The 26,209-nt window shown below is 38.9% G+C and overlaps 1 protein-coding gene across 7 annotated transcripts in view; it reads left to right on the top strand.

Annotated features, from left to right (window-relative positions):
- The window catches only part of LOC121319546 (protein bicaudal D homolog 1-like), a 107,156-nt gene that overhangs the window by 54,305 nt on the left and 26,642 nt on the right, over positions 1-26,209 (top strand). For all 7 annotated transcript variants that reach the window (XM_041257106.1, XM_041257105.1, XM_041257104.1 and 4 more), the window contains exons 2-4: positions 1,669-1,881; positions 21,828-21,980; positions 24,602-25,045. In XM_041257106.1, coding sequence (XP_041113040.1) covers positions 1,669-1,881; positions 21,828-21,980; positions 24,602-25,045 — 810 coding nt within the window. The remainder of the gene's footprint in view (positions 1-1,668; positions 1,882-21,827; positions 21,981-24,601; positions 25,046-26,209) is intronic.

The following is a 26,209-nucleotide window of genomic DNA, read 5'->3' as shown; positions in this document are numbered from 1 at the left end:
ACACAAAATGTCAGTCACATTATATTATAAGTCAATATGTGCTTGTTTTTTGTCTGTCTTTCTCCTGCCAACTTTATTTAGAAAGTACTTTCTGCAAAGTGTGTTAGCAGAGTACAATTTGATGGGGACATGTCCCTGGCTCTGTTTTTTGTTCCACAGGCTCTGTCTACTCTTTGAATTTTCATCCACGGCAAAGAAAATAGACTTTATACTAACAAAGTCTTTCTGCTGGAAAATGTCATTTACACAGTTGATATTTGTTGTGTATAAGTCTAGTTAAAGGTAAAACCCAGCTAGCTATTGTTTTATCTAGCTAGCTTACATCTGTATATGTGTGGTGTTTTATTTTCAAGCAAAAGTCCCTTGGACAATCAAATTGCACTGCTGAATTCAACAGTAAGTGCTGGTAATATCAGTGTATGCTGTATATTACTTCAGCTTCTTAAGTTTTGTGTCTTTTTGTAAGCACTTTCACAGATATTGGAATTTCAACCCTCAATATTCTGTGCAGGGGCTGGTGAATAAATTAGAAAGACCTGCAATATGTAATGTATAGGGCTACTTGTTGTAGGGCACAGCCCTGCACTTTAGTATGTATAATTATGATTTGAAAAAGAATGATTATTGTTGTATTATGATTTGGATGTAATGCATTGTTTGGGGTTTATAAACACACTAATCAGTTTGTTATAGTTTGATGTGGCTTGGCAGGGGCGATGTTTGGAGCTCGTCTGTGCCAAACTACACCCCGTAAGAATGCGTGGTCGGCAGCTAATGATTTAACTCTCGTTCAGAACGTGGCCATTATCGAGTTGATTCAGTGATTGCTAATTGGGAGATGGCCAGGTGTATCTAAGCGGGTATTTTTCGGCGTTCAGTGTGGGTGTACAGAAAGGAGGTACGTGAGAGAGAGCCGGGAGAAAGAAATGCAAAGATAGAAAACAGTTGCTACTCGTGCAGGAAGGACCAGCACACTACTTGTCCTGGTGAAGGGATTTTGTGTTTGTTTTTGTCTGCACTCTTATTTTGCTATGTGAGCAGTATTTTTGTTTGTCCTTTTGATTTTGTTTTTGTGTATAATAAATATTTGCAGCAGTGCTTCAACCCGCAGGACTTGTGTGAGAGCTATCTTTCTGGTCTGGGGACGTCATTCACTTGACCGTCCTGTCACAATACTGTTATGCAAATGGACCGTCAATAAATCTATATTCTCAAAGCTACATTATTTACTCCAAAACATTGTTCTCACAGTTTTATCAGAAAGAAAAGAACACCCATAAAACATAGCAAAGTGCAATAAAGCACAGTGAAAGCATGATGAAGCATAGGTAAGCATTGTAAATCCCAGAGAGGTATGGTAAAGCATATTGTAAAAACATGGCAAACCATGTTAAATTATGATAAATGCACAGTGCAATCCCAGGAAAAGCATGGGAAAGACAGCAAAATGACCCTGCAAATGCACAGCAGTAAACGTGTAGAAGGGTTGTAAGTAGCCTGAAATTGTTTTGTACTGGTTTTAGAATTCTAATTGCACTAATTGAGAATCTAGCCCTTAATGTCATCTATTTTCAGGGGAACTTTTTAAAACCTGATGCAGGGTGGGAAGCAGGTTTTATTATGAAAAAGCATAATCTAGTTGTCTTTTATTTTCTCTGACCTCCACAGGCATTTGGCCAGGCCTATTCGATCCAGAGGAAGGTGGCAGAGGATGGGGAGACACTCGAGGAGAATCTGCTGCAGGAGTCTGCCTCTAAAGAGGCCTACTACATGGGCAAGATCCTGGAGCTGCAAACCGAAATGAAACAGAACAAGAGCATCATGTCCAACGTGCAGGCTGAGAATGAGCGGCTCAATGCAGTGCTGCAGGACCTCCGGGAGGTAACTAAACAACTCGCCAGAATAATAATAAAAAAAAAAAAAGCCCTGACATTATTGTCTCATTCCATTTACAATCAATCACATGAATCTTCCTTACAACTGATTTTCACCCCACTTGATATCATTAACTGTGCAGAACCTCAGAAAAGTAATGAAGTAACTTTCCAGAATTCATATGGGACTATAAAAATCACTTGATAGTGCAACATTTAGAAATCTACAATAATCTTAATTAATTAACTAACTGAGAAACATTTCTTTTTTTTTATACATATTTAGTCGCATCCAATTTTTTGCCCCCATTTTTCTCCCCAGTTTGGTATGCCCATTTATTATCTGTATCCTCGGCTCACCGCTCACAACACCCCCCCCCCACCGACTCTGGGAACGGAGGCTGGAGCGCGCGTCCTCCGAAACGTGCTTCTGCCAATCCGTCACTTTACACACTGCGGATCCACAGCGAGGCTACCAGACCTGTAGTGCCGGAGGACAACACAGAGCTGGAAGCTCCACTGCAGAACCACAGGCGCCCTATCGGCCACAGGGGTTGCTGATGCGCGGTGAGCCGTGGATTCCCCCTTCCTACCCGGGCAGCGATCGGCCAATTGTGCGCCACCCCTTAGGAACTCCCAGTCACGGTCGGCTGTGACATAATCTGGACGCCAACCTGCGATCCCCAGGTTATAGGACACATCCTGCACTCCACGTGGAGCGCCTTTACTGGATCTGCACTCGGGAACCCAACTGAGAAAAATTTCAGCAATAAGTCATTTTCAGCTGATATCTCTGGTGCTAAAGTGTTAAAGGATCACCTGTTGGTCCCATTGTCATTTTATTTACCAAGTTTCTTTAGCATTTCTGAACTTGCCGGAATGAAAACTGAATTATTACACTATGTTACACAATTTTTGTTCCTGGGTAGTAAGTGTTATTTCCTAATTGCTTATGCCTCAAAAGTATAGAAAATGGCTATTATTCCCCACAAACTTTGTTTTTGTGACCAGGACAGTGATATTTCAAAATATCACTATTTCCAATGGGAAAACGGGCAAATGTGTGTCTTTTCGTTCACATAAAGTCAGATAAAAAACAACATATGAATCCAAATTAACATGTATTTATACTAAAGTAATACAAACATGACTACAAAAGATTTAGAAGTGAGTAGTTTTTCGAGATTTACGATTATACTGTATTGATAAATAGTGATATTTTGAAGTATCACTGTCCTGGTCACAAAAGCAAAGTTTGTGGGGAAAATAATAGCCATTTGCTATACTTTTGAAGCATAAGCAATTAGGAAATAACACTTACTACCCAGGAACAAAAAATAAATAAATTGTTACACAGTGTTATCAACACACTGGGAGTCAATAAGGACAAGCTCCTGATAATACAATTTTGCTCTTTGTCTCTCAATAATTCACATTTATCAGCCATACAACTGTTGAGCTGCTTTTTCACCAACAGAGGTAACTTAATTATTTTTACCATTTGTTTTATTATTAAATATTGATAAAAGACAAACAAAAAAAAGATAAAATCTCTCCAAATTGCGAAATACAGTTTTTTTGTCCTCCTTTTCATAACCTACAAAGTGGAAAGATTTCTCAAACAGCTTATAATTGTCCCTTACTCTGTATTCCATAAGGGTATTTGTAAGGTAATTAATATCCAAATTCAGTTTTCAGTTAGCTGCATTAATAATGATTTTAAATATGGAAATAAGCATTGAATCACCTCAAAAATCCTTGTGTTACAAGAGTCAATGAACCAGTTTCCATGCGGGGCTATTTACATGTGAAGTGGCGATGCGCGTAAAGGTTTGGGAGAATTGCTCGTGTGAATCAGGTTTGTGGCCAAAAAAAAAGGCCAAAGAGAGTGATAGGGTAATCTCATTTACTTGTGTAAATAATGAGAAACACTGGAAAATCATGCCCCCATTTTCACATGGAAACCCGCATTTCCCTTGAAAATGTAAATGACCTTGTTCAACTCGTGTCCAACCTCCACATTAATAAATATAGTTAGTGAACTGGATGTCATGAGCTAGCTCGATCACCCAAAACAGTGCAACAAACATATAAAAACAAGATGTTGATACCCTCTCAGAACTGACCAAATAAAATTGCAAATGAACTTATTGATTGTGTTTTATTTGTTTGCATCATTAATATTTAACACAACGGTAAATCCAATACAACTTAAAAGAAAGGAGAGAATCTGACAGCACGAGCCTCCTCAGATCGCTGCTTCCAATTGAAACTGGCAGCTAAGGTAACCTTCACCCTGTCTGTCTCATAGGCAGGCACTGATTCCTGAACACCTAATTTTGTTGTTGACAAGAGTTTGTACAGGATACAGCAGACAGTGGCAATTTTGGGAACAAACCAATAAAACATTTTTCTAGAGCAAATGTCTTAGAAATTCCACCAATGTCATTGTCATTCGAATGACTGATATTTCCAGAAAAAGAAATATCTGGAACGGCTTCTGTGGGAGCAACTTCAGCAGCTGAACTGTGGTTGGATTTGTCTTTGGATTTGTGTAATTAATATACATTGTTTTGTTATTTAAGTGATTTAAACTATAATCAGGTATGGGAGGGCATACTTTATATTGTTTCTTATATGTGGTCGCATTAACAGGCTCTCTCAGTCTAGTTTTACAGTTAGTGTCTATGTGGGTGCCCTCATTTACTTGATCCTACATCGCTGTTGGGGAGAATACAGTTTACAAAGACATTCATTTCAAAAGTACTGTAGGAGTCCGTTGACTAAATCTGTCATTACAGCAGAGAAGTGTTTATGATCTGGAAAATTAACCAGCAACTGCTTGCAGTTAGCCGATAGCTAGGTGACATTTGGAGCTGGTAGGCAGGAGAGTTCATTCACAATGCTGAGTGTGAGTCAGACGATGCAAACAGAGTCCCATTGTGGTGACCAAATCCAGTGTAAAGCTTCTGAATGACAGAAATGCCCTGATGTCTGCACATACAGAGAGGAACTACGTGCCAACTTTTGCTTATAACCTTACAGTGTTTTGGACTGTTTTTTTTTAATCCAAACAATTTCACCATCAAATGTTTTTAAAAATAAAACAATACTGATAAAAGCCAACTGTTTGTTTTTCAAGGTGTTTATTTAGGCAGTAACCCCTATTTATTGCTGGTATGGCCTACAATCCCCATAGCAATGCAGCTTTATAGCAATGAACCCTGGCCCACTAGCTTCCTTGACCGGTGACCTTGAAAAACTTTATGGCATTGTAATGGGAGCTGGGAATCGAACCCCCCACTCCAGTTCCTTGCTGAGCTTTTATGACTTTTAGCTTTCACCTCTGCATGTGGTGATTAAGTGAGTTTTTACTTTATTGTCCCCAGTCAGGGATAGCTATACCCAGCGCCTGGGATATAGCAGAGGCACCGTGTGTACAAACACATGTCAGAGTTTCACATACACCTAGAGTACTGCATATCCATTTGTGATGAAAATTGAGAGAACATTCTTTAGCTTGAAATATTGACAGTGTCAGAATCAGGAGATACAAGGAAGTGCCTGTCCATACATCCAAGCATTTGTGAAATGGGTGCCTGGCTGGTAGGGTCCGCTGTAGCACGATGAGTAGAAACAGACACTGTCAGGTTTGCCTCTCTAACCCTCGGAAGTGCAATGCTCTCTCTGGAATCCCCAGTGAACTCCAGCGACTTCGCACAGCCAGGACACAGACCTGCGCTCCCCTAGCTGTATGCAATTTTTTTTATCTGAAATTGTAAGGACCCTCTGTATGACTGTGGATGACTGAGATCACATTTCCTGAACAATAAGAACGTGCTAATACACATTTAAAGAATAATATAATATTGTTAATATCATTCCAAATATTATCATTTTGAAAATTGCACTGGGAAGTAATTTTGTTGGATCCTTTTAATTGGAGGAATGACCAAATGCTCGATAACATAAAAAAAAGGAGTCCTAAAGAGTATTTTTTTCCCTTGGCTAATGTCCTGCATCAGAATCGCATGCAGGACATTAGCCAGCACATTAGTAAAGCACAGGTTTGTTCACACGCTGCTGAAGAATGACCTTCCTTTTCCTTGCTGTTATGTGTTCAGTGTCTTATCAATAGCCCTGCATTTACACCATATCACTGTCACAGTCAATAAGGGGCAGCCCCATTACCTGTCTCTTCCTCGTATTAGACCAGCTTAAGAAAGGCAATGAAAGCTATTAACTGAATTCACATTTCTGCAGCCGGGTGGGGCTAATGAACTGATACTCTTACAATCAATCACTATACTACACTAGATCATTCCTGTACATTTCTTTCTATAGTGTTTATGCCCTAAAAAAAATATGGTAGGTGTATTTGTGGCTTCAATTGTTTCTATTGGTTCAAAAGCTGTAGTGCCCTTTTTAATACAATGTGCATTTTTTTTGTTGTTGTTGCACTTGTTAAATTAAACAGACATGTCACTGACACCCCCAATTTCAACTATTGTTTCTATTATCAAGAAGTACAAGACTCATGGAACTGTCACAACGCTCCCTCGGTCTGGAAGAAAGAAGGTTCTTTCACCAAGAACAAGTAGAAGAATTTTGAGGAAGGTTAACAACAATCTAAGATTAACTGTGAAATATATTCAAAGTGAACTGGCTGCAAGTGGGACTGGGGTTTCCATTTCAACCACAGGTCAAGTATTGCATGGTGAAGGTCTCAATGGTCGCAGGCCAAGGAAAAAGCCACCCTTAGGAAAACGTCATAAGGACAATCGCTTAAAGTTGGCAAAACAGCATTTGAATGATGGATATGAGTTCTGTTCAAAGGTTTTGTGGAGTGATGGAACAAAAATCAAGCTATTTGGTTACGATGATAGTTGTTACGTTTGGAGAGTCTGGCGAGGCATACAGTACAAAGAAAATAACACCATACTTACTGTCAAGCACAGAGGTAGTAATATTCTTCTATGGGGCTGTTTTTCTAATGGTACAGGAAATTTAGTTACAATATCTGGTAAAATGGATTCCATAGCATACCAAAAACTTTAAACGCAACTGACCGTTCCAACATGACAACAATCGAAAGCACACATCAAAACCTACTTCAGAATGGTTAAAGAATTAAATCAGGGTTCTGGAATGGTCTAGTCAAAGTCCCAATCTAAATCTGATTGAGACTCTTTGGTATAAATTGAAGAAGGCTGAATGAACTGGAATGATTTTGTGTTGAAGAATGGTCAAAAATCACTTTTTGAGCAGTGTCTAGAAATTATAAACTTCCATTGGGGTATGTAAACTGCAGCTGGCTGTTATAATGCTATATGTGTATATATACCGGATTCTGCCGAGTCAACGCCCATGTTTGAACTATTGCCACACCCCCACTTTTAGGTGAATGTGAATTTTTCACCATTTCTAATAACCATGGTGCATCCAGTAAAAGCGCTCCGCGTGGAGTTCAGGGTGTGCCCTATAGCCTGGAGATCGCAAGTTCAATGTCACAGCCAACCGTGACCGGGAGTTCCTGGCCGAGCACTGCCCAGATAGGGAGAGCTTAGGTCGGCAGGGGAATCAACGGCTCACCACACAACAGCGACCCCTGTGGCCAATAGAACGCCTGTAGTTCTGCAGTGGAGCCGCCAGATCTGTGTTGTCCTCTGGCACTATAGGTCTGGTGGCCTCACTGTGGAGCCGCAGCGCGAGAAATGACGGATTCACAGGAGCACGTTTCGGAGGACGCGTGCTGCAGCCTCCATTCCCTGAGTCACTGGGGGGTTGTGAGTGGTGAGCCGAGAATACAGATAATAATTGGGCACACTAAATTGGGGAGAAAACCGGGGTAAAAAAATTGGAGACGACTACATTTAAAAAAAAAAAAATAAATAAATAACCATGTGCAAATAATTCCTGAGATTTTGAATCTCACACTTCAAGTGAGTAGAACAGGCTGTGCAGTACAGTAGTTGCTCTGTGCATTGATTGAATAAGTTGTAAGCACTTTTTGTTTTGGATCCGACAATACAGACTCTGAGTCCGATTGACTACGCTTTCCTGTTAAGCCAAAATCCTTTTTTCTTTTTTTAACGATAGACTTTAAAGGTTAATGTGTGTTTTATGAAGATTATTATATTAATGTATGATTGTTAGTTAGTTTGTGTTTTATTAGATTACAGTGAACTTACGCAGCACCCTTTTTTCAGGCAAACAAAGTCTTTACTTTGTAATTAACCATTTAACACAGAACCACTGCGGTTGTATTGAAGGTTCCCACTTCAAGACCCCAGAGAAGTACCCTACTTAGCTCAATCCAGATGGTTGTCATGCTGATGCGCTGGGGAGACCGCACTGTGGTTGATCCCCAGAGCCAGCATCGCAGCCATTGTGTGTGCTGATGCACTGGGGAGGCAGAATAAGCTGAACCCTGGAGCCAGCATTACACTTCAGCCATCAACACCAGGCAGAAGGATATCTACACCATCAGATGGAAAGAAACGCAAATGAATAGAGATGCAGATGGATCACATTAGTTTATGGTAAAGTTACGTCTTAGTTGGTGCTTATCTTGGCGAGAGCCAAGTTCAAATCAGCATGAAGTTTTAACATTTTCTAATGGAAATCATACCTAAAACCGACGCCGTCAGTCATTATGACAGTTAAATTTTAAACAACATCAATATTAAAATGAAAGACAAACTATCAGATACGACTCAAAAGTTTTATTCAAGCACGTCATATCAAACATCTGTATAGCCGAAACACTGTATTTAAATGAACAGTTAAACATAAAATGGGTTATTTTCTAACTTACCGCTACAAAGCACTACTTCATAAAATGAAAAACTATAATAAATAAACTTTTAAAAGAGAATAGTTTGTAAACAGGTATATCTACATACAAATGTCGTTTTTAATTTAAAACAAAAGTATGTCTTCTCTTGTGTGTGTGTGTGTGTCACTCGGTGCAGCACAGAATCCAGGTTGAGCTGCTGTAGCCTGCTGCTTTGCAGTTTTCTGATAGAAGCAATGTGGCTCCTACTGATATTTTCCCTGTTGTATTCCTTGTACAAAATGAAAGAATTTGTGGCCGCCAAGTCCAGTAGAGATAACAACAGGCTTGTACATAAAAATAACAATATTATAACCGAATATTGTAGGTTATATTCAAAATAAAAACGTGTATTGTAAAAGGCAGTCAAAGGTAGAGGGGATTATAACTTTTTATATTTTTGTGATCATGCCTTTCCAACGCCATCACGGTATTTAATATATGTATTTAGGAAAAGTCAGGAACAGACAGCCTTGTATCTTTCATACAAGCATATGCATACTTTAAGAAAAAATGTGTTCTGCAGTAAATGCAGTGCTTGGTAGCAGAGCACAATGCTGACTTCAAGGACACAGTACTGCCTAATGATGCACAGGTGTAAACCAATTGGGCCTTTTTGATTAGTCTTTATTATAGATGTTGGTTCTTATGGCTATTTGTGACTGATCACAAGATTGCAGGAATGCAGCCTTAAATGTAGAGTGTATTTTATTTGGTACAATTTGTGCGACAATGGTAAAGAAGAAGCAGTGTTATTTCAGTTGTGATTTTTTATTTTGGTTTCTATTGCTATTCCATTTTATAGAAAAAAAATTCAATTTGAGTTTCAGTTACAGTTTGGCTATGAATGTTATTATCTATTACAGTTTTCATTTTAATGATAATTTCTGTTTTAGTTTCAGTAATATCAGTTTGAGTTTCGGAGATTTCACTTTGTCAATCATCTGTGTTTCTGTAGCTCTTTTTTATGATTTCTGAAAACCACAATTCAGCACTTTTGTTCTGCGCTTGTTGATGTGGAAAGCAAATTCACTGTAGAACAGGCGACTATTCTTGTACATGTGTAACTCGACATGTTCTGATACATAAAATGCATTGAACTACTCCCAGGTGACTGCGCCACATGACCTGTCGTAGTACGGACACAACATATATTACTATGTTCATTGACATATGAATCACCCTGCTTGCCAGCAATGGAAATCACATTCATTATTATTATTATTATTATTATTATTATTATTATTATTATTATTATTATTATTATTATCTTTCGTTTTTGTTGTAAATTTATATTTAAGTTTCGTTTTTTCTAAATTCGGTTTCAATTTCTATCATTGTCAACAGAATTATTTCCTGTTTTTTTTAATCCGTTTCAGTTTCCGCTCTCATTAACAATTATAGCACTGATAATAAGGCTGTAAACGCTTGTAGATTATACAGTTAAAAATGTTTGCTGTTAATTCTAACTGTATATTAGTTCTATTGACAACCAATAGGGCCCATTGCATAAATGCACACTGTTGGCATTTTCCGTCTGTGTTCCAACCTAATACAAATTCTTATTGTGTTTGATTACCCTCCTTGGTTTGGCAGAAGCTTTTTGATGCTAATTATCAAATGGTTCCATCTGACTGCTGTATGTACTGAGAAGCCACGGGACACAAAGCTGCCTTACCCCATCTCATTTGTCTTTGCAGTAAATTAAACTGTAATTACTGTCATCTGTTTAGAACCAGAATACATAATCAATTGAGCCATTTTTAGAGATTTATTATTAGAGATTTATTATAGAGAACCACATGGTGAAAATGGCCAATGATCATTTTGACTGAAACTCCAGGGCAAAACCAATTGATGCCTGGGTTTTGGAAGGGGTGGCTGTTTTTCTCCTCCTGCACAGAGTTGCTCTCCTTTTGGGAGTGCTGGTTACCTCCTTTCTTTGTCAGCATGCTGTCACTCTGCTTTTGGGGGTGCTTGTTACCCCCTTTCTTTGTCAGCATGCACTCTGTTTTTGGGGGTGCTTGTTACCTCCTTTGTCAGCATGCTGTCACTCAGCTTTTGGGGGTGTTGGTTACCTCCTTTCTTTGTCAGCATGCTGTCACTATCCTTTTTGGGGTGCTGGTTAGCTTTCTGTGACTGCATACTGTCAAGCCCCCTTCTAGTTGGTGTTGGACAGGTTTTGATTTGTCGTAATCTGCTCTGAGCTAATCTTGCCAGTTTGGCCTTACGCCTGGCACACTCTGCACTTAAATGGGAAATGGCTTTGACTTGGCCCTGATGTTTCCTTTGCTCTTGTCTTTGTTTTCTATCTATAAGATGGTCCAGGTATTTTTTGTAGGCAAAATTGTAGGCTGCCTTAATATGTTTGTCTACTTTGAAGGGGGTGGCTTTCACTCCTGTGGTCTTTAATTCAGAGTGCACAACTGCAATAACCTCGTTTTCCACGGTCATGGCTGTTCTGTCACTCCTGATGATGTCATCCATGGTATTAAAAGAGCTTTCCACAAGTGGGCCACTGAATATACACGTTAGGGCTTTTACCAATTTAGTGAATACAGGGTACCTGACACCAGGTCCTCTGACTAATTCAAAGACCTTGGTCCACCAGTCAACATCAATTCTCACATTCCTTCTTTTCTTTGTACACCAGGTACATGTCCCCCAAGTCATGGTCCACAGCACAGTGCCTTGCCTCCATAGTAAGCTCACCAAGCTGATCCTCTTTCAGAACAGAGGGTAGTTTCTTCCCCAGCTGTTACAGGGCTGTAGCTGTGGTAGATTTTTTGCAAAGGCTGGGATCCAGAGCAGTGAGCTGCACCAGTGTTGCATTCCTTAGAGGCAGCTTTGTGAGAAGCATCTGGGCCGCTCTCACGCAACCAGCTCACAGAGATATGTAGAAGTCACCAAGCCAGTTTTGATTCTTCTTGTCAAGTCTAATCTTGATGAGAAGTGGGTAACCATACTTGCCCATAGCCAGGTTCTTGTCTATCAACTGCAGGGTATGATCATCAACTTTCAACTTCAGGCATTGATCTACACCGTGTTCAGGCACATGCTCTGCTTTGATAAAGAGAACCAGGAAACCTGAAACAAAACCATCAATATATTTCAGTTAGTTGTAATTTGAGTACCCAATATTTTGACCAAATATTTGTGTGTTGTTTGACATTGAAGAATAAGGATATAACAAGGTTGAAATGATGGAGAGGAGAATACTACAAAAATAAGCAAAAAATATAATAGTAACCAGCTCTGTCCTACCTGAACCACCAATAAATGGATAAAAAGAAAATTGTTTCTGTACATTATTTACAATTAGCTATTTACATAACTTGAAGTGATATATGGTTATCTTCTAAATTGTATAATCCTTACCAATTTGTAAATAACAGTAACTGACTGATTATACTATGTGTTCACTTAATATCAATCTAAAAAGTTTTTATTTAAAGTTCCAGATGAAACTTTGCTGACCTGTAACCACTGTAAACAACTCCATGTGCAGGAGGTGCATTAGCAGTCTCTCTGAATGAAAGAGCTTCACAAAGCCCAGGAATGTATTAAGAACGCCTCTGTACAGTTGTACCTCGACTGAGCTGAATGGTTAAATAGCTCAATCAGGATCCTATCCTATCTTACATGGTTGCAGCTGGACTTTCTTTGTTTCCGCTGCAAGTTCTGGATCATTGTGATCCTTGCTCTAGCCTCTTGAGAGACACTATTGCTATCAAGAATATGGGCGAGTCGATAGTTGCAAGACAAAGGTATAACCACATTCTAATTCTAATATTGTGAGCAAAAAATGTTTTTTTTTCTGCAAAACCACATTGCATATCTGCAATCTACATATTTGTTGCAAATGTTAGCCCTTTAACCACATTCTCATACTAATTAAAAACTGAGTGTGTATTTCATTTTTGCCTGTACAATACTTACTTAAAAGCCCATTGTATTACCAGTACTGTACTCATAACAGTACCATTTTCATACTATAAAAAGCATAGAAGAGTCTAAACTGCTGCATCAAAAATAAGGGAACTTAATTTCTAGGCAATACAGGGAAATTTTTTTTTTTTCCATGCCTGCTTTTCTTTCTTTCCTCATCAGTGAGGAAACTGTAGTAGTACACCAGCAAGGCATCCCAAAGTGGGCGAACCCTTTCTGTCACATTCAACATCTGTAGAAATCTGCTGGTGATGGGTCTTGGTAATCTTAGTGAACCCCTGGCATTTTTAGCATGTGCAGACATGTTTAGTAGACTCTGAACTTCACTAAAAGGCTCCTTGGCTTTGGGAAACTGCTCTATATCACAAAATAGGTCACTGCAGAAGTTTTCTACATACTGCTTACAAGGTACACAAAATGCCTTTGCTGTGTTTTGCAGCAGCACATTACAGTGTCCTCACTGATGTCCAGCAGCTGACCTCCAGTCGACTTCCTTATTAGTGTTTTCACTCCACCTTCTTTGCAGTTGTCCATCAAAACACTGATGACCTGTGACCACTCTAAATCCATGTCTGATATGATAGTTTCCAGAGTTTGGAAAATATCATGGGCACTGGCAAGGTTTCATTGTCTTGAAGCCTGGTGCTCCATAATTATCTGTCTGCAGTCTTCACAGCAATACTGAACAAGAACATTCAGTATTCATATGCATCATACACATGGGAGAGTGCGTATGCAAAAAACACTCATTATCATATGATAGTATCCCCCCAACTCAACACACACGACCAGCATGACAGTAAAAAGCGTTTTTAGCTTTGTATAACTTAATGATGCGTCAGAGTTTCATACATTTAAATGAGCATTTTTTTCCACTTATCTACACACCATACTCCACACTGTTAAGGGGAAAAAAGTTTTTATCGATAAAAAATTATATATTAAAAATATAAAACTGAAAGATCATAATTGGATAAGTCTCCACCCCCCTGAGTTAATACTTGGTGGAAGCACTTTTGGCAGCAATTACAGCTGTGAGTCTGTTGGGATAGGTCTCTACCAACTTTGCACACCTAGATTTGGCAATATTTGACCATTATTCTTTACAAAACTGTTCAAGCTGTCAAGTTACCTTAGGGAGTGTTGATAGACAGCAATCTTCAAGTCATGCCACAAATTTTTGATTGGATTTAGGTTGGGGCTCTGACTGGGCCACTCAAGGACGTTTACCTTTTTGTTCCTTAGCCACTCCAGTGTAGCTTTGGCTGTGTGCTTTGGGTCGTTGTCATGCTGAAAGGTGAACTTCCATCCCAGTTTCGGCTTTCTTGCAGAGGGCAGCAGGTATTCCTCAAGGATTTCTCTGTACTTTGCTCCATTCATTTCCCCTTCTATCCTGACAAGTGCCCCAGTCCCTGCCGATTAGAAACATGATGCTGCCACCACCATGCTTCACAGTAAGGATGGTGTTCTTTGGGTGGTACACAGTTTTGGGTTTGCGCCAAGCATAACGTTTTGCATTTAGGCCAAAAAGTTTAATTTTTGTATCATCAGACCACAAAACTTTTTGCCACATGGTTACAGAATCTCCTGAATGTTTTTTTTTTTGCATATTTCAAATGGGATTCAAGGTGAGCTTTCTTGAATAATGGCTACCTTCTTGCCGCCCTAACATACAGGCCAAATTTGTGGAGTGCTTGAAATATTGTTTGTCACATGCACACTTTGACCAGTCTTGGCCATAAAAACCTGTAGCTCTTGCAAAGTTGCCGTTGGCTTCTTGGTAGCCTCTCTGGTCAGTCTCCTTCTTGCTCGGTCATCCGGTTTGGAGGGACTGCCTGATCTAGGCAGGGTCTTGGTGGTGCCATACACCTTCCACTTCTTAATAATTGTCTTGACCGTGCTTCTAGGGATATTCAAGGCCTTTGATATTTTTTTATACCCATCCCCTGATTTGTGCCTTTCAACAACATTGTCCTTGGTGCTCATGGTTGAGTCTTTGCTTTGAAATGCACTACCCAGCAGAGGTATCCTACAGGAACTGCTGAATTTATCCTGAAATCATGTGAATCACTACAATTTAACACAGGTGGAGGCCACTTAACTTGGTGTGTGATTTTGAAGGGGATTTTGGTACACCTGTAGGGGGGTGGACACTTATCCAACCAAGCTATTTCAGTTTTATTTTTAATTAATTTTCTACAAATGTTTTACATTTTTTCACTTGCTAGTTTTGGGTAGGATGTGTAGATAAATGAAAAAAAACAAACAATTTTAATGCATTTTAATTCCAGGCTATAAAGCAACAAAAGGTGAAAAATTTGAAAGGGGGTGTAGGCTTTCTATAGGCACTATATATATATATATATATATATATATTAATATATATATAATAAATGATATATTATATATATATATTATATATATATATATATTATATATATATATGCTAATCTCACTTTTTAAATACCAGTTTATTATTAGATCATATGTGTCAAGAATACAGTATCCCTGTTGAGTCTTTCTCTTTATCTAGTCAGTCTGTAGATTTGACATTTTTTAGCTAACTAAATTATTATTCGAAGAATGGAATGGAAGCATTCCAGCGAGTTTGTGCATTTAATAAAGGAGAGGAAGACTCTTAAAATTAGTTGGAGACAAGCTGATGAGAAACAATTACCCCCCGCAGTACGAATTAAAATGGTGTGCTGCTTTTTATGCGAAAAATTAAGAAAAGTAAGTCAACAAAGTTAAAAAAAATTTTTACAATATATTCATAAGTGAAATGGAATTAATACACTGGGCCTCAGTCAGACGATAAACGGGCCGTGGGTTGTGTGTCCCTGTTCTAGAATATTGTAGGCTTCTTCATCGACATCTTTTTAGTGCTTCTTGAGTTCAAGCAGACAAATCAACTGAATTACTTTTTATCAACTTATACTCAGGAAAATTTGCCAGGAGAAAGATTTTTTTTCTTCCAAACATTGCAGTGCATCTAGATCATTCTTCCTCCTGCAACAATGCTGGTGCTCTGATTGAAATGAGTGGCATCTTGTGGGAGCAGAAAACCACCATTGTTGCAGGAGAGTGTGTGATCTGGATGCACTGCAGACCTTAAAAGTGAAATTATCTTTCTCCTGGCGAACGCCCAAGAATAACTGATGAGAAATGTTGATTTTTGATCCTTGATATGTCATTAACAATATGGTTAAAAATATAACTTTGCGATAAGCAAAAATATGGGATACAACAAAGGTATGAAGGTGTTGTGTAACTCTTTAAGAGTCTGGATCTTATTTCAAATATTATGGTAAATAGTGCTGCACTAATCAATTAGGAAATGTGTTGAATATTCTATCAGTTGTTGTTACTTATTATGACGAGAGCATTCCACAGCAAATTAAAGAGCAGACGTTGAGGGTAGTACAGGGTAAATTGGTCGAAACACTCATACCAGATAAAGCAATTGAAGAGCAGGACAGTATTTGGAGATTAACAGTTGTGGATTACATTAGTTGAATGATAGTCTTTGAATGCATCATTTGCAAGTAATTCACTGTGCAGGACAAGTAAATATCAATCTATATAACGTCTAGCATTGGTTCACACTTTAATTTAGCTGCGATGGAGACTTAATCTTATCCTACTGTAGTTATGGCGTTTTAGAAAATTGGCTTTTTATTTCCTGCTATCGCATTGGCTAATACCCTTGGCAGTGGGGTATATTAACTTTCAATAGATGACCAGGAAATAAAAGATACCAACATTAGTGCCTTTTTGCCTGGACAGATATCCTTGAGCCACCTAATGTTCAAGTTTTAAACCACAAAACTTGTTTCTGGCAGTTGCCCATTTTTAAGCACGTTAAGATCTTCCAGAATGGGCAGTATTGGGAAATACCAGACCTTCCTGGGGCTATAAGGCACTCTGGCTGCGCTGTTGGGCCTCATTATGTCCTTGGCCGGTCTGGTATTGTCCAATGCTGCCCACCCTGTCGGATCTTATTGCTTACATAGCACTTGTCATGCATCTCCCAAGACATTCCCAAACTGTGTGATAAGGATCAGATAGCTGATTCCAGACTATCAGGTACAATATTTATCTAATAAGTGACGTTAGTGCAAGGAGTATGCCAGCTTTGATGGAACAAATTAGATAAATATCAAATCAGCTGTCCTCTGATGAAGTATTTTATGTAGCCTAAATGCATTGAGTTTGGTTAATTTTGTAGAGGGCCATTATGATTTGCTGTAACTTAGCAACCACCTAGGGTTCTCCTATGGGTGGTATTTGGGGTACAAAGTTTCATGTTCGAAAGAAACAGGTGGAGCAACATCACAGTCATGCAAATCAGTTTTCATGAATTGCTATTTTCATTTTCAGTGTAAATGGGAAATAGAAATTCTCATGGTGAGCTAGTCAGTGATTTATGATGGGGTTCTCGTTGTTTTAACCCCAAACCCTAACCCTGTTACACAGCAACACTGATGATGGGCAGGCTGCACTGTGACAGTGCTCTTTGATTTTCAGAGAATGATGGTTCTCTTTGCTTGAGAATATGGATTTATTTCCATTGACTGAAGATCAATGTGATTTTACATACCTTTCATTACTGCTGAGGAGTACACCATGCAATTCTTTATAATTCTATCACTGACAAGCAGAGCTTAAACTGCCTGGCTGTTCAATGAAAATGTAATGTGTGTTATATTGCATATGTCATCCATATCAGGCTACTGGCAAGCTCAAGAGTTTGTGATGATCAATCTTCTGTGTTAAGGTAGTGTGGCAGAGCAGAGGCTGCATGTGTTTTGTGGCTGGCAGCCATCTTGGCTTGGGTGGGAGACAAACATCCTGGAGTCAAGACGGCCGTCTTTACATAGCCACCTAATAATTACTTAACTGGTTTGGTAATGCTTAATGGTGAAGTGTTAATTCATGTTTAATTAGTTAATTAAAAGTGTGGAATATCTTCATTGTTAATTGGAAAAGTGTGGAAAGTGACCAGGTGTTGATTGATCTGTTGATTGTCAATTAACCCTGGTCACATGCTATAAATGTTTGCTTGTTTGTTTGGAGAGTGTGCCGTAGAGAGAGCTCAGTGAATGTGTTACCCAGCCTTAACAGTAAAGCCTGGAACACACTACCCGATGCAGTTGTTGCATCTCAATGAACATAAGAACATAAGAAAGGTCACAAACAAGAGGAGGCCATTTGGCCCATTTTGCTTGTTTGGTTGTTAGTAGCTTATTGAACCCATAATCTCAACAAGCAGCTTCTTGAAGGATCCCAGGTGTCAGCTTCAAAAACATTACTGGGGAGTTGGTTCTAGACTCCCAGAATTTTCTGTGCAAAAAAGTGCCTCCTATTTTCTGTTCTGAATGACCCTAATCTCCATTTGTGACCCCTGGTCCTTGTTTCTTTTTTCAGGTCAAAAAAGTCCCTTGGGTTGACATTGTCAATACCTTTTAGAATTTTGAATGCTTAAATCAGATCATCGCGTAGTTTTCTTTGCTGCAGACTGAATAGATGAAATTATCTTAGCTTGTCTGCATATGACATGCCTTTTAAACCAGGAATAATTCTGGTCTTTCTTCTTTGCACTCTTTCTAGAACAGCAATATCCTTTTTCTAGCGAGGTGACCAGAACTGAACACAATATTCGAGATCAGGGGTAGGCAACCCTGGTCCTGGAGTGCCACAATCCTGCAGGTTTTGTACATATCTCTTAATCGTCAATTGCTAAATACCTGGAACACATCTTAATTCTAACCAATTAAGCCAATCATTAAATCAATTAATTTATTAAGTGGCTTGGGTAAAACAAAAACCAGAAGTGTCTGTGGCACTCCAGGACCAGGGTTGCCACCCCTGTTCTAGATGAGGTCTTACTAATGCATTGTAAAGTTTTAACAGTACTTCCCTTGATTTAAATTCAGTATTTTACATTATATATCCAAGCATTTTGTTGGCCTTTTTCTTATAGCTTCCCCACATTGTCTAGATGAAGACATTTCTGAGTCAACATAAACTCCTAGGTCTTTTTCATAGATTCCTTCTACAATTTCAGTATCTCCCATATGGCATTGATAATGGAAATTTTTATTACCTGAATGCAGTACCTTACAATTTTTTTTTTAATTGACAATTTACAATTCTTATGGTCTCCCCAATTTTAAATGTCTAATTATTATTTTTTTTTTATTCCAACCCGGCTCACCGCTGCCACCCCCGCCTTGACTCGGGAGGGATGAAGACGGACACACGCGACCTCCGAAACATGTGTTCTCAGCCGTGCGCTTCTTTACACACTGCAGACTTACCATGCAACCACCTCAGAGCTACAGCGTCGGAGGACCACGCAGCTCCGGGTAGCTTATAGGCAGGCCCGCAGGCACACAGTACTATAGTACTATTGAGTACTATATATTATCTGGCCCAGGGAATTTGTTTATTTTAAGAGCTCCTAGTCCCTTTAACATTTCTGCCTCTGTTATGCTAAAGTTCTTTAAAACTGGATAGGAACAGGTCGACATGTGGGGCATGTTGTCCGTATCCTCCTTTGTAAAAACTTGTGAAAAGTAATCATTTAATATATTTGCTATTTCTTTTCTCCTCATCTGCCATCTCTTAGACATTTTACCTCCTCCTTTAATGTTCTTTTGTTGTATATATTGGAAACACTTTTTGGAATTGGTTTTAGCACCCTTGGCAATGCTCATTTCTGTCTCTCTATTGGCCTTTCTAACTTCCTTTTTGACTTGTTTGCAGTTTCAAGTACTCTTTCTGTGTACTTTGTTTTTGGTCCCTTTTAAATACTCTGTAAAGTGCCTTTTTTCTCTGTGTTTTTTTTAATTGATCTATTAAACCATTTTGGCAGTTTTGTTTTAGATTTAGATTTGTCTATTTTTGGAATGTATTTGTTTTGCGCCTCTGGTACTACATTTTTTAAAAATAGCCGTCCTCTCTCTGTGAATATTTTCTCTATTTTACTCCAATCTACTTCTGTTAGTCTTTGTTTCATTCCTTCATAGTTTGCCTTTTTAAAATTGTAAACCTTAGCTTTAGTCGTTTTTAAAAAAGCACCTCAAATGGAGGAAGTCGTGTCGCAAAAAAAATCTTTGCGAGCAGGCATCACACACTGCCCAATGAAACTGCAGGAAGGGACGCAGTTTGTGAGTTTTTCCTACATTTACTGCCACTGGGTTTTCTGTTCCTACCATTGACCAGCCTTGACCACTCGCCACTTTACCACAGGTAGACCCTGCCACTACCACAAGTGTGCTTGCCTTTAGTTTCATATCCAAGGCTGTCAAGTGTAACAAACATCATTCTCATTGAACAACCCTGAATAACTAAGTCTTGGTTTAATAACAGCACAACTGCCATATAAATGCAGTTACAGTCTGTGGCCATTTTATTAGGAACTACAGTATTATAAAATACAACATGCACATGATCCACATGATCTACGGTGCCATGTGTAAAGCCTCGAGCAGTTAGTTAGTTGGTTGTTAAATATGTATCAGGCATTTATTTGTAAGGTTTTATACTTTTACAATTGTTTTATTCTGCTTGGAAAATGCTGTCTTCAAAATGCGGTCAGTGTATTTTTATCCCAGATGAGAAATCAAAAACGACTGTGTGCCACATCTTTAAGGAATGGCAGCTCATTGCACTAATGCACAAGGCGGAGTACAAGGATGCTTTATCTTTGACTCCAGTAGTTAGAGGCTCGGAGGAACAAATTAGACATTTCCCAGAAGAGGCTAATGTTGCCTCTCCGTAACCACACATAAATCTGCCCTGCAGCCCAATTAAAGCAATACTAACCTGTTTTTTTAATGTTTTTTTTTTTTTTAAATCGCAATAGCTAGCACTTACGCAAGCGAAAACAGAAGCCAAGAAGGTCCCTTAGCTGTCTATGAAATTAATGGCTCTTTCTTTCCGAGTTGTACAGTAGTTTGTGATCAATTCGTGTTTCTTACTTATTTTAACAAATGTTTTCCATTTGTTTTAGAAACCTGTAGACATGCTTATGGATGCAGCATGCAGCATCACGCATAGATATACATAGTCTCGTATATATATATTAATAAATATCTACGTATATATATAATATATATATATATATATATATAATATATATAATATCCTTATAGAAAAAATTAAAATATAATCCTCCTTTTATAAAAAGAAATGTCCCATTTCCTATTTTAATGATCTGACATTGGCAGGTCTTAATAACATCTGCCTAAAAAACTTGTGTAAACACGTACCTCATTTCACTGTATTTTTATTGTCTGTAGTATGCTAAAGCATCGCACAGGAACAACCACAGTTTGTTTACTCTGTTCAATCAATAACATAAACCCCTTTGTGTTTTTCTTTATTGTAAACATCCCTAAGAAAGAATTAATGTTAAAGCTGGGCATTACTGTTAAATATCCACTGTCATCAGTCCAGGAGTAATTAGGGCGGCCACAGCAGTCCCCCAGTAGCCCCCAGCAACTCCTCAATTATGTCAGTGCTCATTGGTTGATCAACGAGAGAAGACTTTAGCAGTGCAATGTGAAAACAGTGGTATGGAGTACAGTAATATTGTTTTCTTTAGTGCTGAGTAACTGCACATGAATTCAAACGCAAAAATCCTGTGTCTGCCATAAATGACATAGTTGATAGATGTTAGAAATACGTATCACAACGTGTTTTTACCACCTTGCCAGAATTTGTGCGACAGTTTCTAAAATGGCATGTGATGTGTGGGACAGTCGGGATTAACATAAAAAAAACAGGATCAACAAAGTGCTGCTTCAGATTTGACAAGTACGTCACAATCAGGGGATACAGATGCATGTGTTATTGCAAAGAAACTATAAGGCAAAGATTTACAAAATGAACCCTGCCTAAAATACACAAAAGAAAAAATGCATAACTTTACTGAGTGACAGGCAAAGTAATGCCTTCACAACCCATTATTCTAGAATATTACAGTTTTACATACAGTATAGTTTTATGATATAACAGCATTGCAAGTTGTTATCCTGGAGAACAGAGATCAGCCCTGCTTTATATGCACTGTGAATGAGACTGAGCAGTGTGTTCTCTGTGTTTCAGAATAACATTGTCTATGAAGCAGCAGAGATACCGAGCCGCTGTGTTCTGTGTTTCAGAATAACGAGGTGCTCGAGCTGCAGAGGACTCGCATGAAGGATGAGATTCGAGAGTACAAGTTCCGGGAGACGAGGCTCCTGCAGGACTACACAGAGCTGGAGGAGGAGAACATCATGCTGCAGAAACTGGTCTCCACCCTCAAGCAGAACCAGGTCAGACCCACACTACACGCTGCATTCACATTGCACTTCTCAGAACTTCACTGCAGTTGCATTACAAGTGTTTTAAATAGGCAGAGCTAACAGACATCACCTAAAAAGGTACTAAAGGCCAAATGGGAGGTGCAGTCTTGTAGAAATTTACAAAAGCTAAGTTGCTACGTGCAGTTGTATTTCACCAGGGGTGCTGACATTATAACTGCTGTACCAAGGCTGCAAAATGACAATGAAAGCTGAAACTAGCAAAAAGCAACTGATTCGTCACCTACATGTAACCTAACTTAAGAGATACAGGCATCCTGGGATAGTAATTTATTTCTCAAGGTAAAATTTTTCTGCAGAGGTGGTTCATTTCTGAGTAAACAGCCAAAAAGGGAAATCAAAAGTATTTTAAATGAAAATCTTTAAAGAAAGGGAAGATTTTATTTAGTTTGATCATGACAGGTTCTATATTAAATCATTGATTGGTACTCAGTAATTGTTAAACAAGGGCAACCAAGGGTTAGGGTTAGTTTTGTGTTGAATAGTCAACACATTTTATTCCATTTAATAGGGAATTGCTTTGAGCAGGGCCGGATTAATTTTAAAGGGGGCCCGGGGCTGTTATCATTTTGGGGGCCTGCCACAAAGATGGCTGTAGTGGGTGACGTCAGACCAGAAACAGGAACCAACACAAAATAAACAGAGAGGTGGAGATTTGGGGAAGCTGAGCGCTTGCTTGCGCTCATCATTTAATAATTAACCAGAGCAGAAAATAAAAGGTTGCAAGACAAACAAACACAGGACACGGCACTTTAGCCAAAATAAATATACAAGCAAAACGTACTAACACTAAACAGACAAACAAACGATTGGACAAACAGACAAACACGGGGAGTTAAATTAAGATTTACTTTACGTTTTTACTTTCACCTCTCCACACCCGTTCACCACTTACCGAACACACAACCCCAAGTGAGTGAAAACATGCTGCTTTATGCAGCTGTACCGAGACTCGATTGCTAATCAATCATTCAATTGGAGTCTCGGTACAACTGCACATGAATTAATAAGTGCAATTCCCGGTGCTCACATATTACTACATTTTACCTGCACGTGAGGTGCTGTGCAATCCTTGTGCCTAAATACAAATATATATTTTAAACTACTCGTGTTACACAGACCCATTTATATCCCGTGTACCAATGACTATACACTTACATTAACACACTACACATAACATACAACACAAACAGCCCAGGGGCGGGGCACTTTGCCACAGGACCCCTCTTTGCATTTTCATTTGCTTTCCTTTACTGTTTTACTACCACCACACTCGATTTAACATTCATGTCAAGTTATTCAGTCTGAGCTGATCCATATTTTACCCGATTCAATGTTTGAATTAGCGCCAGTTTTGAAAATGAGCATAGGCCACATTGTTAGTTACTGGCAGTTTCAAATACAAAATGGGAAGTGCAAACTGCAGACTCTGTTGTAAAAGCAAATTATATGGAAATGTGTTGTCGTTATCTCTTACGAATATGTATGTGTATATTAGGTTTGTAGTAAATATATATGCAGTCAAAATATGTTTAGCAAATAATACAAGGATAGTACACAGCGCTATGTAATGTTGTTTTTTTTTTTTATTATGTGTGTAACACTACAGCTTGTCTGCAAGGCCAAATTGGAACTCAGGCACAAACATATTCCATTATTTTAATATGAATTAGTTTATTTGCATTTGGAACGAGAATTTCTCAGTCTAAAAGAAAACTACATGGAAACACACACAACCCGAAACTGCTACCAAAATAGAGTGAGGAGGGTTATTTTTACTTTTTCCATGGAGATTGCCCCACTATAATCCATATAAACCTAGGTTGTTTCCTCCTGTTGATTTCTTTCCAATGTATTTTCTGAAATACTGGTACCATCACATATATTTGTTGGTATTGTATTAAAATAGAGTGTCATCGTTGGTGTTTTGTTTCACATGTCTTACTCGTGATGACACTGTATTTGTTGTGTTTCTTCTTTTCAGCGTCCCTCTCATCTTCTTAGGTGCTGCTTTGTCATTTACAGGTTCTATTTAGGGGCCCCTCAAAATCTGAGGCGCTGGGCTGCAGCCCCTAAAGCCCCTGTGTTAATCAAGCCCTGGCTTTGGGTATCTGCACAGCCCTGGTAATCAATCAGTGAAGGGTGTCATTATATCCCAGAGCATTGCATTAATATTACCATAAGATTACGTGGTTTGCTTTACACACAAATGACCATCCTTGAATAATGTTTCAAACCAAAAATTGCACAATCTAATGTCAGAAATAAACTTTAAAAAAAATCACTCTAATTGAAAGACAATATTTTCTATGTATTGTTTTATAAAGTAATTATGTGGGCTACTACATGGTTGGTATGTTACACATTTTATTCCCAGTTTATTAAAAATTTTGAAAGAATATACCTGATAGAGACATGCTCCTGACAGTAGTAAACAGTTTATAATATGCAATTTGGATAAACATAATTGGTAGAAAAGTAGAAATACAATGTAGGTGTAGTGCATGTTCATGGTAACATATTGTAAAAGCTTTTACACAAACTCTTCCTTTGCTCTTGTGCGCCCTCTGCAGGTGGAGTACGAAGGGCTGAAGCACGAGATCAAATGCCTGGAGGAGGAGACGGTCCTTCTCAATAGCCAGCTGGAAGATGCGCTGCGCCTGAAGGAGATCTCGGAAAGCCAGCTGGAGGAGGCCCTGGACACACTGAAGAACGAGCGCGAGCAGAAGAACAACCTGCGCAAGGAGCTATCGCAGTACATCAGCATGAACGACAGCATGTACAGCACCCACCTCAGCATCTCCGTCGACGGGCTCAAGTTCAATGAGGAGTCCAACAACGGCACGCCCAACAACGAGGACAAGTGCAACGGGCACGTCCACGCCCCGCTGGTCAAGCTCAACGGAGACTACCGGGGCTCCACCTCCCGGAAAGGAGAGGCCCTGCACCCAGTCTCCGACCTCTTCAGCGAACTCAACCTCTCCGAGATGCAGAAGCTCAAACAGCAGCTGCTACAGGTAGGTGGCCACACATAAAGGAAGGTGCAAACACAGAGGGAGAAGTTGTTTATGTCGTTACTCACAAATTGACTATTTTTTAGTTATCCACAAGGGACCATTGTGTTTTCTGTTTATACCACGCATCAATAATCATTTACTTATGATGATAGATTTGACTAAGTAGTTTTATTAACCATTGCCATTGCTGTGTGGAGCTCTGAAAGCTTGGCAAAGCCGTTATTGTAACGTCACACTGCTACAAGCTGGCCGTTGAAATATGAATACGCTTTGGAACCCCCACACATACAGTATAAACTGGTTTATTTTTAAAAGCACAAATCATAACAAATTCATAGAAAATCATAAACAAATAATAGCAAGTAGTATGAATCAAGACAGACAAAAATAGACACAGAGAGAGACAGAGACCTCTGCTTTTTAAGGCTCTTGTTTAAGGTCGAAATAAAAAAAAATATTTCTATCGAAACCTTTATCGAAAATTTTTTCACACAGGATTTGTACTGCATAATGCAGGTGTATACATCAGCATCCCAGGTGAACCAAGGAGTAGAGTTTTGTAGTTTTGGTGCAAAGCCTGATCCCTCTTAATTGTTCTGTCAGACACACACACACACATACTTACACATGCCCTGTATTACACTGTAAAAAAACAGCTTGAAGATGTCATTTGTAATCTATATGTAGTCCTGTGTGCATTGCCGGGGTGGTGTCATGGTAAATTACTATCGGAGGAAGCTTGTGTTCCCACAGCAACTTAAAAGGAAATTGTTTGCAAAGTGGCAGGTCTAGTCTATATTACTGTGAAAGGGGAGTTGTAGGTATCCACTGACAGAATGGGAGAGACCCAGGAACTGACTTTGCAACACCACACAGATCCCCAGGATTCTTATTAAGTATGGGATTGAGCAGGACAGACCGCAGTGGTACAGTACACTGTAGGGAAGTGTAAGTGTAAAGTAAAGAAATACGCCTATAGGTGGTGTTGCGCTGCAGGGTTGTATTCTCAAACTACTTGATTATTCCATATTTACTGTACCTGATCATCGTATAGATGAAATGAAGCTAACATTCAGAATAAAGCTAGGTACCACTAGTCATTTTTATTGGAAGAAGTAACAGTCAATTCTGTATAATAGAATGGCAAGGATCATCCTCCTATTC

The sequence above is a fragment of the Polyodon spathula genome, chromosome 8 (assembly GCF_017654505.1).
Source record: "Polyodon spathula isolate WHYD16114869_AA chromosome 8, ASM1765450v1, whole genome shotgun sequence".
NCBI lineage: Eukaryota > Metazoa > Chordata > Actinopteri > Acipenseriformes > Polyodontidae > Polyodon > Polyodon spathula.
This window is presented reverse-complemented; position numbering and strand designations above follow the sequence as displayed.